Raw genomic sequence first — 19,190 nt, 5'->3', positions numbered from 1 at the left:
TTTGGTACACCCAGAAATTGTTCATTCGGTCTGCTAATCAGGACATCAGATACTTCTTGTGAGAAGAAAATGAGATAATAGATTTAAAACACTTTGCTTACTTTCTGAGCGCTCTGCAAATGTCAGTAGAGGAACAGCCTGGCAGAATGCCTAAGGGGCCAATTTTGGCATCAGGAAGACCCAAGTTCAATTCCTCCTATCACTGACCCTTAGTAGCTGTGTGACCCTAGGCAAGCCACTTAACTTCCATCCACCTCAGTGTCTTCATCTGTATGATGTGGATAATAATAGCGCCTACCTTATAGGGTTGTTGTGAGAACTCTATGAGATTATATTTGTAAAGCATTTAGCAGAGTAGTTGGCACATAGTAGGTATTTAACAAATGCTTATTTCCTTCCTTCCTACTTTTTCTGCATAGAATTGATCATTCATTTTGTGATTTTGGGTCTCAGTTTCCTCATTGTAAGATGAAGGAAGTGGATCAGATGGTCTCTGAGCTCCCTTATAGCTCTAAATCAGTGATCCCATGGCCTTTGCCCTTATCCTAAATCATACTATTAAGCTTTGTTTAACATTCAAAATAGAAGCTCTATGGTGAGTAAAAACCAGATGTGGGATTTTCTGCACTGAATGGATATATATTGGTCATAGTAGGCTAGGACAAGTTCTGTATCTTGGAACTAGGTTTGTAAAATGCAAGCTATTTCTGACTTTCAAGCCCCTATAACTAATAATTAGCCCCAATCCTTAAGATTCTTCTTGCATCTTGACCACAGTTTGGTAGATTAACTTTGTTTTTTTCTGTTAGCAATACTTCTCACATCAGTAGAGGTGACTTAGAATGGAAGTTGGTTAAGGCTTGACTGATGCTATAACACAGGCAGGTAGATGGTACAGTGGATAGAGTTCCAAGCCTGGAGTCAGGAAGACTCATTTTCCGAATTCCAAATCTGCCCTCAGATACCTGCTAGCTGTTTGATCCCGGGCAAGTCACTTAACTCTTTTTGCCTCAGATTCCCTCATCTGTAAAATGAGCTGGGGAAGGAAATGGCAAACCACTCCAGTATCTGCCAAGAAAATCCCAAATGGGGTCATGAAGAGTTGGATACGACCAAAAAAAGACTGAACACACAATGCTTCTAACAAGTGTTGATCGCAGTGGTCTTTTAGGAAGAATTTTAGAACCAATCCTGGCACTTAATAAATAATTGTTCATTGATTACTTCATTAAAGTGTATTAATGTAGTCAACTCTTGCTTTTCCCCTTTTGTATGTATCGTAAAGCTATTAATTATTTAATCCTCTATATGAATCTTTTATAGCCAAAAGCGCAACCATTCTTGAAGTCTTCCTTGGTTATTCATTTTTAAAAATATTTTCTTAGAAACTCTTTCCCCTATTATTAGTTACCATTATTCACCAATGAATAATAAAAATAACAGTAGCTAGCATTTGTATACCCGTATTTTGTGTCAGGCACCGTGGTAAGTACCTTACAGATATTTCCTTTAATCCCTACAGCAACCCTGAGAAGTAGGAGTTATCATTATGTCCATCTTACAGTGGAAGAAACTGAGGCAAACAAAGTGACTTACCCAATATCGCAGTGCTCGTATGTGTTTCAGGCAGGATTTGGACTCAGTTCCTCCTGTCCTAAGGCCTAGTGATCTATTTACTACACCACCTAGTTACCCTGTATGAACTATTCAGCTAAGAAATATCTTAGGATTTAGACCTAGAAGGAATCTTAGAGAACACTAGTTAATCAACAGTTACTTATCAAATCCATACTAGAGTCCAGGGACTGCGCCAATCGTTGGGGCTACAAATGCAAAGAATGAAGCAATCCGTACTTGAGGAGAGCTTACATTATGGTAGAAGAGACATATACCTATCAAAATTTGTACGGGATAAGTATCAAGCACATGCATAATACACACAAACACATATACATGCCTACATATACACACATACATGTGTATATATATACACATACACATATACATACGCACATACATGCCTACATACACACATATATGTGTGTATATGTATACACACGTGCACACACACATATACATACAGACACATGTATGCATGTGCATGTATATATAATATGTGTACGTGCATGTGTGCATACATGCACATATACATGTATGTATATTTGTATGCCTATGTAGTGTGTATGCATACATATACACATGTACATGCCCGCATATGCACACGTGTATATGTGCACATGTATGCCCATGCACGTACACATGCATATACATATATACATGCATATATAATGTGTATATATACATGTATATATTATGTATGTATGCATTCATACATACACACATGCATACACACACATACACATTTATATGTCTGGTCTAACCTTTTCATTTTATGGATTAGGTCACGAAGATTCCCCCAAGAAGAAGTAAGTCAGCCAAGGTCAAATAGATAGTAATTCCAGCTTTACCCTTCCCTAGCCATTGGAGCTTGGGCACAGCTTGCCTCAAAGCTTAAATATTCTTATCTATAAAATGTGGATGTTGAAGCAGCTATCATTCCATCCTGTGGCTGGACTTTCTCTGTAGTGTCACGTGGAAAAGATACCCTGGACTATTCATTTCTGGAGACGCAAGGACCTCGTAAGGTTGTGGTTTTAGAGCTGGAGGTGACCTTGGAGTCACTGAGTCCAAAGTCCTCTTTTTATAAATGAGGAAGGTAAGATACAGAGAATTTCAGTGACTTACCCAAGGTGACAAAACTAGATTGTTGAAGCTAGGGGTAGAAGCTAGGTTTTTCTGAGTCCAGGTCCAGTGGATCTGTAGCCCACTGTATTCACCTTAAAGTTGTTGGTAAATGCTGATGGATGTTGTCTCAGAACAACCCCCCTTAAGATAGCAACCAGCAATGGGATTCCAGTATCTCTTGTTTCAGCACCCTTTGGTATTGATGACTTGCTCTTAAATTGATTTTTATTAACAGTTACCAAAAAAGAACTTAAAAAGAATGGCAAAAAATATGATCTTTCAGTGTTATAAGAAAGAATAGTTCCGTTCCTTTTATGATCCCAGGCACCACCCACGGCAGCCTAAGGATCCAGGTTGGAGCCATGTTGTGGCTAAATTAGGTTTTCTGGGGAGAGTTTCAGTTGGATTTACTGGAGCTCTAGGAAATTCTATACTTAACTACCTCCCTATATTTCAGTGTTTTAAAAGTGGCATAGGAAGAACATTGATTAGCTTTTGAGTCAGAGGATCTGGGTTCAAATTTCACCTCTGACAATTAATACCTGTGTAACCTTGAGCATGTTAGGTAAACTCTTTGGGCTTCAGTTTCTTCAACCTGTAAAATGAGATGGCCTCTGGAATCCCTTCCAGATCTAAATCTGCATTCCTTTGAGTCTATACTCTGTGGTTTTCTTAATGTGTGTATATAATTTTTTTAAACTATTGGTAATAACATAGCATGAATGTGACTTAGTAGACCACCGTCATGAATTTCTGAGGCCAAAAGAAAAATCCCCTGGAGACCAATCTTCCAATATCAAACCTTTCTGAACTGAATGATAATCCCTAGCCAACCTAAAATTTAAAAGACTTTAAAGTATGACTTCATACCACTAGAGGGAATTGAAAGCAGTTGTGAACTTAAGATGATTTATTTTTACTAGAGTGAATATATTGTTATATTATATATTATATTAACATATATAATATTAACATATATAAACATAATTATATAAAATATATTTTATAGTATATATAATTAACATATATCAACATATTATATTAATTATATTATAAATATATTATAGTATATTATGTTATATTATATTATATTAATAAAAAAGAAAATATTAACTTGGGGGAAAATGAACTCACTTGAAGATAAATAATTTAAAAAGGAATCCACATTATGCTTCATCATTATGAGCTTTGAAAATATAGTTACCTCCATTCCATGTTGAGGCATCAAACAACCCCTTAAATGATAAATGTCTCCACACATCTCACATTAGTAGGTTCAGAGCATATGTTGTACACAAGGCAAGACTTGGGTAGGTAAATACCCATGTATTTTGACTTGAGAGTAGTTGGAAGATTCCACTCGATCCCTCCCAAAATCTCTCCCAAGTTTCCACCAAATTTTTCTCCCTAGGCTTGTCTGCAAATCTGAACACTTTAATAATAGTTGGCCAACTACTTTTGTTCTAGTTCTAGCAGAGACCTAAGCTTTAACTCATTGTGACACAGAACTGGTAAGTTTTGATTGGCAGGGAATGGGAAAAGTCCCTGAGTAAATATGAAAATAATAGGTGCCGAGGACCAAAAGTGTATTGAATCCCTGAATGGCCACTTTATAATGTGGAGGCATGGGGTGTCTGGGGTGGGGAAGGAATGCCATCAGAATATAGCTGCAGTAGAGAAGATCCCTCAAGGATACATGACAATATGGTGTTGGGGACAGAGGGAAAAAAAATCAGAGGCTTAATTTGCAATTTTGCCAGAGTCCAATAGATACAGGATAATACATGGGCATATGTAGATCCTCAGATAAGCCAGTATGGAGGGCTTCCCTATCTGTCAACCCCTGAAATCACTCAATACCTTGGAGACAAAATCAGCCAAATGAACGATTTCCAATCTTCTGCTCCCGAATATTTTTGACCCAATTTTTAACATTTTGAGTGTTTGTAAAGGTATTGCATAGACATAATCATAGTTTTCATTGAGAGAAAATAGTGATGAGAACCTTATATTGCTAAATATTCTATGTTATCTATTATAATAATTATTATATAATAATAATATTATATTAATACAATAACAAGTATTTCTCTACATTGATTGTTTTTTTCCCTAAAAAAAAGCCCAGCATATAGCTAATAAAGTGTCTATGATATTAGCCTCATTTCATATTGAGAATGTAGAAATAGAATATTTTCTTGTCATTTCTTTTAAGGGCCTTTTTTCTAACAATCAATGAATGTAATTCCAAGGCAAGGCTGCAGTGCCAAAGACTATTTAAAGCAGGGGATGTTTGAATATATCAAATTATTGCAAAAGAAATACCTGCAAGAATAAAGGCTAGCAGTGCCCCTGATAAGACTTAGGCATGCTATGAATCATCAAGCTTAATGGAGATTCTGTTTTTATCACTTATTTTACCTTGAGCTAGTTTTTCCCTCCTTAAGTTAACATTTTCCTCTTTCAATAGATAATACAGGATATAATTACATGAAGAAAAATAAATCATTTCAAGTTTATAAGTGCTCTCAAGTCCCTTGAGTTGTATGAAGTCACTAGCATACTCTAAAAAAATAGCATCAGTGTTGACTAATGGAAGCAGTGTGAGAGCTTTCTGATTTGAATTAAAACCCCCAACCCAGAGGCTTAGGTTGAGTGCCATGCATTTAAATTGTTTTTTTCTCCAACTAATCATTTATTCACTCTCTGTGTAAAGGCAAAGAGAAATGCCTTTGAAAGATAAAAGTCATAATTAAATGTGGGCTATTGCTTAAATTTTAGTTTTCGCCTAAATGGCATTTACATTGCACCTTGCTGGTCCAAAGATCAGAAATACTTTTGTTTTACTTCTTCAGCTCTCACTGAGTTTCCTTGCAGCCAGAGAGAAATGATTAACAGATTCATTTGAATAAAAATTTGTTACATAATTTCCTTATTGATATATATATATAATTGCATGTGTATGTATACATGGACATACATATATGCATATATTATATTTGTGTATATATTATATATAGGAATATAGATAGATAGATAGATAGCCATTTGCAACTAAAATCTTTAATTTTCCCCCAAAGCTTGCCACTAACCACCAAAGAGATTACAATTTTGAGCTTTTAACTTCATATTTTTTAGGATGTGGAAATCTGTTTTCAAATGAATAGTTCCTGAGATAAGCGATTTCCAAAGTCCTGCCTTAACTCCTCATTGAGGGCAGAGGTTGTTTTGTTTTTACTGTTGTATCTTAAGTACCAACCATAGAGTCTTGCAACCCGATGATACTTAATGAAGATGGAAGGAAGGAAGGAAGGAAGGAAGGAAGGAAGGAAGGAAGGAAGGAAGGAAGGAAGGAAGGAAGGAAGGAAGGAAATAAATGGATCAACCATTTTTCAAGACTTTTTCATGTGGGTGCAAGCTTTGGCAGGTCCTGCCAGGCTGGTAAGCTTTTGACCATAGATGGGTCAGTATTTCTGTTCCAGGACCAGTCTAGCCAAGTATGGGGAAGCTTATTCTTAAATTAGCCACAGGGTGATGAATGATTTGACCATAATGGTTCTTTAAGAACATCTACTATATTTTAGAGTTCATAATATTCATTGGTGGAAGACGTATCTACACCGATGAAATGACATATCCTTAAAATATCAAAATTAGGGAAAGCCTACTTGTTGTTAAATGTTTGAATTTTGTTTTGTCTTTATGGATCATACATAGAAATTAGCTAGTTAAAAAGCTCAAGCATGGCACAAAGACTATGCCCGTGATTTCACTGGTTTAAGGAGCCCCAAGTGAGGGAACTCCTTCTACCGTTGCAGGTTGCCACCTTTTCTGAATCTTTCAGTCTTCGATAGTTGCTTACAACACCAAGAGTTTAAATAACTTGCCTAGTGTCATATGACTGGTATGTATGTGTCAGAGGTAGAATTTGAACCCAGGTCTTCCTGGCTTTAAGACTGATACTCTGTCTACTACACCATGCTATGATTGTACAAATCTTTTACCTTAGAAAATTAAAACGTGAAGGAATTTTTAGTACAAGTGGAGGCAGTATGTGCAGTGGAAATTGTTGAACTTGGGGCCCCTGAACCTGAGTTCTAATCCCCGTCCAAACACCTTGGGAAAGACACTTAATATCTCTGTGCCTGTTTCCTCCTCTGTGAAATCAGAGGGTTGGACTGGATGACCTCTGAGGTCACTTTCAACTAGACTATATTTCTATAATATTATAAGGACCTGAAAATGTTACTTCTAACCCATTTGGGTGCCTGTTATAGTGATTACAGAGCTTACCACAATGCCTGGCACATAGCAGGCATTTAATGAAGGCTTGTTGGCTCAACTGACTTGATGTAGTCTATGAAGTGAAGGGTCGGATATTATAGCCAAAAGAGGCAGCATTGTGAAGCCCAAAATGCTAATGAACTTAAGTTAACTAGTTAAAAATAAAATAGGTTATTTAAACTCTCACCCCTTATCAAGTCAAATTAAAAGTTATTTTCTGAGAAATTTCCTGAGTTAAAGTGAAGTTTTGTAGCAACATAAGTGGCAGTATGATTGATATTATAATAATCTTGAAGACTTTTAAATATAGATATACATAAATTTAAATATATCTATAGATTGATATAACATATATAAAATAAATGTAAATATACAAATATATAACATGTTGGTATTGTATATTACATGATGAATTTGTGCATACGCACTTTTTGCCTTACCAGAATAGAAAAATCTGTCTTGGAAATGTCATTTTAAGTAACCCCAAAGACAAGATATGTTAGTTTCCTTTCCAGATGTTAATGAAAGATATTACTTGCAATTATTACATGACTTTGGAGTTAGAAGAGACCTCGGAATCTATTTAATCTAATCTGTACTTGAACAAAAATTCCTTCTCCCCCAACACGTTCACTTATGATAAGGGGTCATTCAGCCTTTGCCTGAAGACCTCCATGGCAGGGGAACTCATTGACTTCTTGAGGCAGCTGGATTTCACTGTGGGGAAATTTTAATCTATAGGAAGTATTTCCTATTAAATACAACAGAATCTGGCTCCTTGCAGCTTCTACTCATCTCTCCTCATTCTGTCACTTGAAGCCAAACAGACTGATTCCAATCTCTTTTCCATGACAGTTTTTCACGTAATTGAAGGTGTGTGATTATCTTTCTTTGCTGTCATTGATCAACTCATCAGAAATGCCATTTACTCAGGAAAGTTAAGTATCCAATATGCCGTGTACTAGAATGAATGAATCCTCCTGTTTCCCCTAACATTTTGTAGAATAAATTATTTATTCGCTGGTAAGGATGCATTCTATTTCTAAGAAATTTCCTGGGATTTCTATCTCAAATAATAATTCCTTAGAGATGATATAAATATTTTTGTCTTCATGACTTTAATAATATTAGAAACTGCTTAGAAAATATGGACACCTGGTTTATTTTCATTTTTTCCTCTATCAAGTCTGGAGTAAGAGAGAGCTAAGTTTAATACAGTGATTTTCAAAATGAATGTTGAGGTTCCTGATTTTAGTATGTAAAACTAAGGGAATTCTTGATACATCTATGAGCTATTATGTCTAAAGTCCTTATTGGATACTTCTTTGATTACAAAGTGTGATTGTGATTGTATTTTGCTTTCTTACAACACATCAGGCTCCTAATCTGCAGGCGTGAATGGGGAAGAGAGCATTTACTCTGAAATTATGAAGATTTGAGAACAGTTCATGTTACAGAACATATTACCTATGATGAGTCATTAGACCACCCTAGAATTCAACCTTCCTTACTCATAAAAAGAAGGTTTAGATTCAGTGATTTCTTATGCTCCTTTCAAGCTCCAGGCCTATAATCCTATGATACCAGAAGGAGGAAATTAGGAAGTATTTTTTTAAACATCTGGTAACTAATTTGTGGTATAGATTTTAAAAAACATTTCTATGAATAATTTTAGGTTGATTTAAACTTAATGGAATGTTGTAGCCTCATCTTCCATGTAAAGATTAGAGTAAAAATCAGAATGATCACATAAATATTTTCAGTCAGGACCATATACACTTGATTAGAAAAGGGGGACACCTGGGTATTAGGATTTCTTAAAATTTCCAAATAAGTGACTGTGGTTTCTCATTACTCCATTCCTGTAACATCATATCTCTTAGGCACAGAATGGAATGAGTAATGTCTGAAAATGTCTTTTATATACTTAAAGTGAAATACAGTGTAAATAGCATCAAATAGTAATGAAATTCAGTTCTCTAGGATTAAGGCATAATGGCATACATTAGCTGAGAGTAAATTTAAAGTTGAAACCAAATACCTTTATTCAATTGTTGACACACTTCGACAGAAAAGAAAAAAAAATTGCAAAACCAATTTATTCTTACATTAGGTCATAAAATAATTCTGTTACTTTTAAGAAATGAATTTGTAGTCAGAATGTATTCTAGTATTCCTATAGCAATCAATAACAATCCGTTAGTGTTTTGAAAAAAAAATAAAAATTTAAGATTGGTCACATTTTAATTACAAAGCAAAAAAGACAGAAGATAAAATTTGGCATTTTTCATTTCATATTCCTTGGAAATCTTTACTCTAAAAGCATTGTTGTCATACTCGAATAAAAATGGGAGTAATCAAACCATACATAAGGATCCCAACTGGCTGCATATTGACTTAGAAAACCACATGTTAACATTATCTATGGTTTTTTTGTATTTTTATTTTGTTAAATATTCCCAAATTACATTACAATAATTCTCAATTCCACCCTTGGGATTGTGTGATAACTTTGATTGAGACAATTCTTCAAGATGATGAATTTCAGAGTTGGTGTGGATGTGCATTGATGGAAAGGTCCAATTCCACCTCTGTATCTATTCTATCTAAATATAACCATGAAAATATTTTGATAAGTAAAACCAAATAAGACTTTTTTTGTTTTGCTTGCTTTTCTTTTTTAAAGTGTATTTTGTTTTTATTAACTGAAGAAGCATAAGTTACAAAGGAAGGATGGATAATACTGGCCCATTAAAGATGCCATTTCTTGCCTTCTCTCACCTAATACCTCTAGTCTATTGCAAAAATAATTTGGAGAAATTATGCAGTAAATGCATACTGAATTTCAGGAGGTAATAACTATTAGGAAATAAAGGAAAAGGAATATGCAATTTCAGAAGCACTCCCATTCACATTTGGACTTCTTTTTTAGTTCATAGCTACTTTTCTCTTGTTAAGGGTATCCTTTAAGGTTCCATCATGATTACTTTTTAGCGATGGGGTTTAGCACATAGTAGGTGCTGAAGGATTTCTTTCTCTTAAGACTACATCAGCAGTAGGCTAAAAGCAAACTCTGAGTTAGTATTATTTCTGAACTTTTCTGGGTGGGGTGAAGGTGAGGGAGGTCTATATCTTTATTTTCACTGGTGTTAGGAAACTCTTGATGTGAAAATTTCTTTTTCCTCCTAATCAATGCAGATATGGAATTTATACTCTTACAGAGAAGTTTCATTTAGAGGCTTAGTCAGTTGACTTGTCTCACACAGCTAGTACTTGGTGGGGACAGGGTTTGAACCCATATTTTCCTGATTCTATCAGGCCCTCCATCTACTACAGTGCAAAAGGTTTTAATTTTCCCTTTTGTTTTGGGGACTGTGTTAAAAAGTTCAATGAACATGTTCACTCCCTTTTAGTACAATGCACTGTTCTTTTGTGGGAGAGAATTGTAGGAATCAGAGAGCCCTGTCTATGAAGACTTAGTCTCTCCCATGACCTTTTCTCTTCTTAGGATTTGGCTGGGGCTCAGTGAGTAGAGCACTGGCCCTGGAGTTAGGAGTACCTGAGTTCAAATCTGATCTCAGACACTTGACACACTTACTAGCTGTGTGACCTTGGGCAAGTCATTTAACACCAATTTCCCTGCTTTCCCCCTTCCAAAAAAACCAAACCAAAAAAAAAAAAAACTTAGGAAAAAAAAAGGATTTGGCAATAGACAAGCAAGTGAGCAAATCATTATTATTGTAGCTTTGAATGACCATGAAAGTATAGCTTTAACAATCCCTGCTTCTGGCTTTTCCAGGCCTATGTAGTCTGTATCTTCATTCAGAGAGGAATTCTTAGGACATGAGGCAGGTCCAAATATCTGTTATAAAACCATTTTCATTCTTGCAACAGAATATGACTTATTCATCTATTCTTTCTTTTTTGAATTGTTAAATTTTGTTTAAACTTTAATTTTGAAATAAAACAAAAATAAGTATTCTATATAGTCCTATACACTGTACAATCTAAGCATGAAATAGAAGAACCCTTCCCTTTTTTGTGAAAAGAGGAAAAAAAAGATCAAATGGAATGTTTTGTTGAGATGGATTTAACTTGTCATGAGAGGAAAACTAGTAGTTCTGTCTCAGTATTAGAGAAAAGGGCTCATAACAGCTGAAACAAACTTTAAGCCTTTGCATACAAAAATAAAGAAAATAAAAATTCAGTTACTTTACAAGGGGATGGGGAGGCAGGATTGGTTTATTTTACATAAGATTTTCTTTGAGTTACCATACTTTTTATTTTTCATTTTTGAGATACCTATGCCTATATCGGACAACTAGGTAATACAAGTGATAGAGTGTTAGGCCTAGAGTCAGGAAGACTCAACTTCCTGAGTTTAAATCTGGCCTTGGCTAGCTCTGTGGCCCTGGGCAAGTCACTTAAACATACCTACCTCAGTTTCCTCATATGTAAAATGATCTGAGAAGGAAGTGGCAAACCACTCCAATATCTTTGCCAAGAAAACCCCACATGAGGTCATGAAGAGTTAGGGCCGATTGAAAAAGACTGAACTATTCTCTGTCTCACCCAGGCTCGACGGACAGTGGCCAACCATGGGCCCGATTCCAAAACTGATTGGCATAGAAGATTTAACCTTGCTCAATTTTTCCAGTCTCAGTGGGTTCACTCTTCCTTAGGCAGCCTGTTGGTCCTCTGCTTCTGAAGCTACCATATTGGTACTGGCACCTGATTAGCTTTAGTTCTGCTGTGGCTCAGAACTCCTGAACAATCCTCCAGCCTCAGCTTCTTCAGCAGCAGGAACTATGGGACTGTGCCACCACACTTGATTACTACCCTAATCATGAAAGCATTTTTTTCCTAATAATTAGGAAAATTATTTCATTAATTTTAGACAGTCTTTTGCTTTTTAAAAGTCTTTTAAGTGTACATAACCAGAAATCAATATTGTTTTTGTTCAGTATGATTTTTCGTGAAGACCCCTTTTGCAGTTTTCTTGGCAAAGGTACCGGAGTGGTTTGCCATTTCTTTCGCCAGTTTGTTTTATACATGAGTAAACTGAGACAAACAGTGTGTAGTGACTTGCCTAGGGTGACACAGCTGGTAAGTGTCTGAGGCCATGCCTTGGTGCTCTATTCATTGCACTCCCTACTATTCCAAATCACTAAAAAGATAATCTAACAACATATTCTTACTATAAAAATGAATTAGTTTTTATTTGTCGTACAAGTAAAACACATTAAACTGACAAGAGTATCAAAATAATCCTATCTTTAAAGGTTTACAAGTGCTTAGCATATTTTTGTGTTGGAAATGATGCAAAAACCAGATAATGGAAACATTACTGTCTCTCTAGTCAGAGGTTGTTGTTCAGTCCTTTTTCAAGTATATCTGACTCGTTGTGACTTCATTTTGGGTTTTCTTGGCAAAGATACTGGAATGATTTGCTGTTTCTTTCTCCAGCTCATTTTACAGATGAGGAAACTGAGGCAGACAGATTAAGTGATTTGCTTAGAGATAACAAAGCTAACAAGTGTCTGAAGTCGAATTTGAATTCAGGTCTTCCTGAGTTGGGGCACCTAGGTGGTACAGTGCATATAGTGCTGAGCCTGGAGTCAGGGAGACTCATCTTCCGAGAGTTCAAATCTGGCCTCAGACATTTATTAGCTGTGTGACTCTGGGCCAGTCACTTAACTCTGTTTGCCTCAGTTTCCTCATATGTAAAATGAGCTAGAGAAGAAAATGCCAAACCACTCCAGTATCTTTGCCAAGAAAACCTCAACCAATGGTGTCATGAAGAATCAGGCATGATTGAACAACAACCGACTTTCTGACGACTGGTCCAACACTCAATCCACAGTGCCAACCACATGCCTTAGATTAAACGAACAAACAAAAAACCCAAGCCCAAAACAAAATGAAACAGCAGCAATAAAACCGCAGCATCAGCAGCTTTGAACCTAGGTCTCCTAACTCCAGATTCAACACTTTTTCTGCTCACGTATAGTTAACATCATAACCTGACCAGTTGTTTCAATCTAAAGTCTGTCTTATAACCCTGTTTTTAACTATTGCCTTTTCCCACACTTCACGTTTGAATCACTTTACCCCTTCCCCTTTTCTCTTATAATTATATTGTGTATTCAGTTTATTTAAAATATATTTTTCCTCTCAGCTCGGCCATAAAATTGTTCACTCCTCATATTTTCAATTGGATGGAATCAATAAACACCTTCTGTCCCAAGAGTTAATTACTAGTCACTTGGAGAGAAATGAGGGTTTTTTTATGCTGGATCTTCTTTCACAGTAGCTTAATATTTACATCTCTGATCTTTCCATTATGATATCTTTACAAGTGTGGTTCTGCATCTAATATATAATAAATCACACAAGTATTTGAAAGTGTGGAAACATTGACAGCATCTATTTGTCATATAAACAAAAGTGAGTGATAGTTTTACTTTGGGGTTTGGCAGCTCCTGAGAAAGCTAAACTCTGTTCGACTAAATGCAGTATTAAGAAGCAATTATCTATGAAAGAAGGCATGTTGACGAGGGAGAATTTTTCATTTCTGCCTAGAATGAACTCCTACGTGAACCATAAAGTACGCACTTCAGATGCACTCTTTTAATGGCTATTTGGCAGGTTTATTTTTGGTCTTCCATTAGTAGATGCCAGCTAGGACTTTAATCACATAAATAAATCAGGACACCTAGTATTGTGCTAGATAGTAGTACTAATAATAATAGGAGTAGTAGCAGCAAACATTTATATAGTACCTACTGCATGCCAGGCATTGTTCTAGGCACTTTACAAATGTTAACTCATTTCAATATCAGAACAACTTTGGGATGTAGGTGCCATTATTATCTTCTTTTAACAGTTGAGAGAACTGAGGCAAAACAGAAGTTAAGTGACTTGCTTACGGACACACAGCTAGTAACTGTCTGAGGCTGGATTTGAATTTAGGTTTTCTAACTCGAATCTTCCTGATTTTAGGTCCAGTGTTCTACCTACTATGCCACCTAAGCTGCCTTAAATATATTTAGTGGGGTGGGGGTGGGAGAAATGAGGGTTTTTTTTGTATTCTGAATTTAAGCACCAAATAAAATGAAAATTTCCATATGCAAAGTAGAACAGGAAAAGTGAATCACATATGCAATTATGAATTTCTATTATATATATATATATGTATATCTTGCTTTTCTTTTTAAAAATGTAATTAATTAATTTCTTGTTGTTAAGTTGTATCCAACTCTTCATGACCCCATGGACTGTACTGCCCATGGAGTTTTCTTGGCAAAGATATTGGAGTGATTTGCCATTTTCCTTCTCCACTGGATTAAAACAAGTAGAGGTTAAGTGACTTGCCCAGGGTCACACAGCTAGTAAGCGTTTGAGGTCAGATTTGAACTCAAGTCTTCCTAACGTTAGGCCCAATGCTCTATCCACTGGGTCATATAGCTGCCTCTATTGAATCAATTCAATATATAACTATAAAAAGGGAGATCACTGATAACTGTGGAGAAAGCAATTTCAATCAAGTGATGGGATCAGAAGCTGTGTCAGAAAGGGCTAAGAGTGAGTGAGAAGATGAATGAGGAATGGCTGGCAAACCTTATATAAAGTGCTATGCAAAAAATCAGCTATTGTTATTTTCAGCTAATAAATAACTTTTTTATGATTTCTCAGGTTCCCATTTCCACAATTTCCATTGTCTGTAGTTTGGATTCCCTTCTAGCTCTAGAACATTAATCCTAGGTCTTGCTTGGAACCTCTTAGGATAACATTATTCTTGGCCCCATAATGAACTTTACACAATGTAGATCTGCTTTGTGGAATACCAATGACCCTAAATGTTTTTGTATCTTTTTTTTCATATCTTGGTTTGATGAAATGGTAGCACATTTGGGAAGGGAATTCCCCTTTACAAATGTTGTGGGATGGTTTCCTCCCCTGCCCCACCACCTCCACCCTGAGGTAACCTGTGAGTTTTCTGACACTTTATTCCATGTCGGTGGGTCCCAGCTCTGCCTGAGTATTGCTTTCTCTTCTTGGCAGCATGGGGTAACCTTGGAAATGTCCTCAAGAGCCAGAGCAAGATTTCTGAAGCTGAGAACGCCTATAGAAATGCTTTGTATTACCGCAGCAACATGGCGGATATGCTCTATAATCTGTGAGTATGCATGGTGTGCACGCCGTGGTCCATGGGATGATTGATAGAAGTTCTGGAAATGATGCTACCTAGCTGTCTGAATGGTCTTGCTTCTTCCAGGCACCACCACCCTCCCCACAACTGTGAAAAGGAGCAGGCTCTCTTTTGTTTGCAGCCCTATCAACTATATCTGGCTTTTGTTTTTATTTTTGTTGGGAGATATACACATAATCTGGATTTACCAGCTTAAGAATGATCTTAGTTCAAAGTGATAATCGCTATCCCTTTTCTCATCCCCAGCCTTGGGTCCCTATTAAGCACCATTAGTTTTGTGTAGATATGTTCAAGAGTCTATACATGCTATTCTTCATAAAACTGATGCTAAAATCAGTGATAACAGTAAATGATTAGTCTCCAGCTTTTTTAAGTTCCAGATTTCTTTGTGTTTATTTTCATGTGACATTTGCTGATTTTTTTTATTTATTCATATATCTATAGATATATGTATGTATATGTAAACATATATACGTGTGTGTAAATTTTTAAAAATATTTAAGTTGAGCCATGTAAATAAGGACTATATAAGAAATAAGTTAAAAGTAATATATATGTAAATATACATGCATATATGCATGCATGTACATGTGTGTGAATATACACACACATCACTTTGGTGTTGTACTCTGACACTATTCCTCAATTAAAAGCCTAAATTAAAATGGCCATAAATATCAGAGACCAATCTAGTCTAACCTTCACATTTTACATATGAAGAAACTGAGTCCCAGGGAAATTAAGTGACCTACCCAACATCACCTAGGTATACTGTCAGAGGTGGAATTTAAACCCAGATTCTCTTACTCCAGAGACAGCACCCTATACCACAGAATTCACTAGGGCCAATTTCTTTATATGCTCTAGAGGGAATAGCATTCAAAAGGCCAAACCCTATAGAGAAAGTTCCCTGCCTTGAATCAATAAAGGTCAAAATTGAAAGCATCTGGCTTCTGTCAATGACTTTTAAGTCACCATGCTCAATTGAAGTGTTCCTTAAAAGTCTCTTTTCTCCCAGCTGTTAGTGTTAGAGGTGAATGCTGGAATTATCCTCATTCAAAAATGGCCAGCTTCCAATATAAAATTTTCAAATTGAAGGGTAAAAAAATAATAAAAAAGTTATTCAAAAAATGTGTACAGACAGAGGGGACAACCAGGGATTTAATCAGAATAATGAGAGAAGGATGTGGGTTAAGTAGCTCATGTACACTGTTGACCTTTTTTGAATGGGCTCATGCTGTAGAATTATGTTAAAAAGATAATCAGTAGGATTATTAGGCCGAGCTGACAGTCTCTTGCAGATAACATTACTCAGGGAAGTGATAATACATGTCCTAAATCTTTCTATAAACATCATATTATCTTGGCATTAGTGAAATACCATTGCAAAGATCTGTGATCAAAAGAGTTCATATAGATCATACAGAATTTTTAATATACACATACACACACGCATGCATGATGCATAGAATCCCATGGATATATCTGCTTTTAAAAGAATAAATGTGCTTTTCATTTAACAATATTCAGTTTTTTGTTCTCATAGCCACATCAAAACAAACAGAGAAACATATCTCATGATGAGCAAAAGAGTGTTAGTTTGAAGCTGGGATTAATAGATTTATGTGCACGTGTCAGTTTTTCTTTGCAAGCATAATAACTTTTCCTAGGACAAAGAAGATGTGCCCTCTCTCACTATGATTTGACACTGTCAAATTTTATTAGTACATATTCAACCATCCACCTTTTGACTCCAGTACTCATTACTACTTGAAACAGAATTGATTTCGAGTTTAAAAGATGCACAATATGTATAATTTAATTTCTGCAATAGATGCATCTTAGCCAGTCTGTTCTAAATAGTATTTTACAGGTGGTTCCATATTGACTTGTGTTCCATTAGGGTTTTGCTAGATTCCAAAATTCAGATATTTAATTCAGAACTTCAGTACATGTAATACAGTGCGATCAGCTCTTGATTATGTATCTTAATAAAGAGGATCATTAGTGAAGAGGACACGATATTTGCTAACATAATGTAGCATGTCCTACTTTTTGTCATCCTGTAAAAGCAATATGAAAGTCAATATTGTAGGAGCCTTTTTATGCCAGTGCTGGGGGACAGAAATAAAAAACAAACAAACTGCCTTGGCTGTTTATATTAGGTTTTTATGATACTTGTTATACTTAAAAAAAATAAATGTACTATGTGTCCTCCCTCCCTATTCAATAAATTTCAGTGGCTCCCTATTTCTTCCAAAACCAAATGTAAGATTCTCTCTTTGACATTCAAAACCATTTATCACTTACTTCCCCCGACCACATAATTCCAGTCTTCTGACACCTTATACACCAACCCCTCCCCCCACCCCAAAGTACTCTTCAATTTAGTGACACTGGTCCACTTGCTGCTCCCATCTCTTGGCTCTGGCCATTTTCTTTGGTTTTCTCCCGTGCCCAGAATGCTCTTCCTTCTCATTTCTGCCTTCTGGCTTCCCTGGCTTCCTTCAAGTTCCAGGTAAAACTCCATCTTCTACAGGAAGCCTGTCCCAATCCATCTTTATTCTAGTGTCTTAAATTCTGTTTATTTACCTTTTGTCTTTTATGTCACTTGCTTGTAAATATTTATTTGCATGTTGTTTCCCTCATTAGACTGAGAACTCCTTGAGGGAAAAGACCATCTTTTACTTTTCATTGTAACCCCTGAGCTTAGCATATTGCCTGGCACATAGTAGGTACTTAATAAATGCTTATTGGCTGACTAAAAAAAGTTATTGGTGCCTTTTGTTTTTATATCACAATCATTTGCCAATATACCATCATGTTTTGTAACAAATTAAAAAAAAGAGTTTAAGTAAAACCAATCAACCTACCTACCATGTCTGACAATGAATGTTACAATTCATGTCTCTAGGCCTCCACTTCTCCTCAGAGAGGCATAATTATGCTTTGAGGACATGATGTGACAAATGGTATCTTCACTGGATATTAGTTACAACAGGGTTCTATTGTGATTTCATACTATTGGTCTGGCAGTACACAGTTCAGACAAGATGGCAGTCTGAAGACCAGCATATGAGCATGTACATCTGCTGTGTATTCACCCAGGTTTGGTTTTCTTCCAGATTCCCTTAATCCTAAAATTTTCTAAATTGCAAACAAATATCATTCTTTTTGGAATTAGTGAAAAGAAATTGATATAGATGTTACTTAAATGGAAAGTAAGCAAAAGAACTTGGTTGATTTTTTTATCACAGAGAAATACATGCATTTGCATATTAATTATAAAATTAGAGACAAAATGGCTAGTGGATAAGATGCCAGATTCTGTGTCCAAAAGATCTGGGTCTAAGTCTTTCCTCTGATACATACTGGCTGTATGACCCTGGACAAGTCACTCATCCTTTGAGTGTCCCAGAAAGCTCTCTAGCCCTAAGTTGCTGAGAAGGTGCCAGTTTTCATTGGTAGAAGAAGTCCCTATACCAATTAAATCACAGGTTCAGATTTATAAAAACAGTTCAAAAAGGTTTAATATTTGTTTATGATGCAGAAAATATTTGCAATATTCAAGGTAATGTGAAGGAGAGCAAGTCAAAACTGGGTCTGTCTTTGTTTTCCTCACAGAATTTTTTGCGACCCTTTGGAAAGTGGCAAATGAACATGGGATGAAGCTTAATCATCTGCATATATTAATTTAGAATTAAGAGGGACCTCAGAGATCATCAAGTCCTCCCCATATCTCCTCATTTGAGAGATGATGAAAATAAAGCCCAGAGTGACTTGTCCAAGGTTGTGAAGGGAATAAATGCTGGAGTCATGTTGTAAAGCAGGCTCCTGCTCGTGCTGGACTGGGCTTCCCCATCACCAAACCTACAGACCTGCACGTGCTTTCTTCTATGCCTTCCTGGTCTTTCCCATTAGTTCAGTTATCTTGAAAGGTGCGTGAAAG

The 19,190-nt window shown here is 36.1% G+C and overlaps 1 protein-coding gene across 3 annotated transcripts in view; it reads left to right on the top strand.

The window, feature by feature from the left end:
- Positions 1-19,190, top strand: part of TMTC2 (transmembrane O-mannosyltransferase targeting cadherins 2) — a 534,931-nt gene that overhangs the window by 287,913 nt on the left and 227,828 nt on the right. For all 3 annotated transcript variants that reach the window (XM_036759984.1, XM_036759983.1, XM_036759985.1), the window contains one exon: positions 15,094-15,208. In XM_036759984.1, coding sequence (XP_036615879.1) covers positions 15,094-15,208 — 115 coding nt within the window. The remainder of the gene's footprint in view (positions 1-15,093; positions 15,209-19,190) is intronic.

Source organism: Trichosurus vulpecula, chromosome 5, assembly GCF_011100635.1.
Source record: "Trichosurus vulpecula isolate mTriVul1 chromosome 5, mTriVul1.pri, whole genome shotgun sequence".
NCBI classification, from domain to species: domain Eukaryota; kingdom Metazoa; phylum Chordata; class Mammalia; order Diprotodontia; family Phalangeridae; genus Trichosurus; species Trichosurus vulpecula.
Note: the sequence above shows the minus strand (reverse complement) of the source record. Positions and strands in the feature narration are given on the sequence as shown.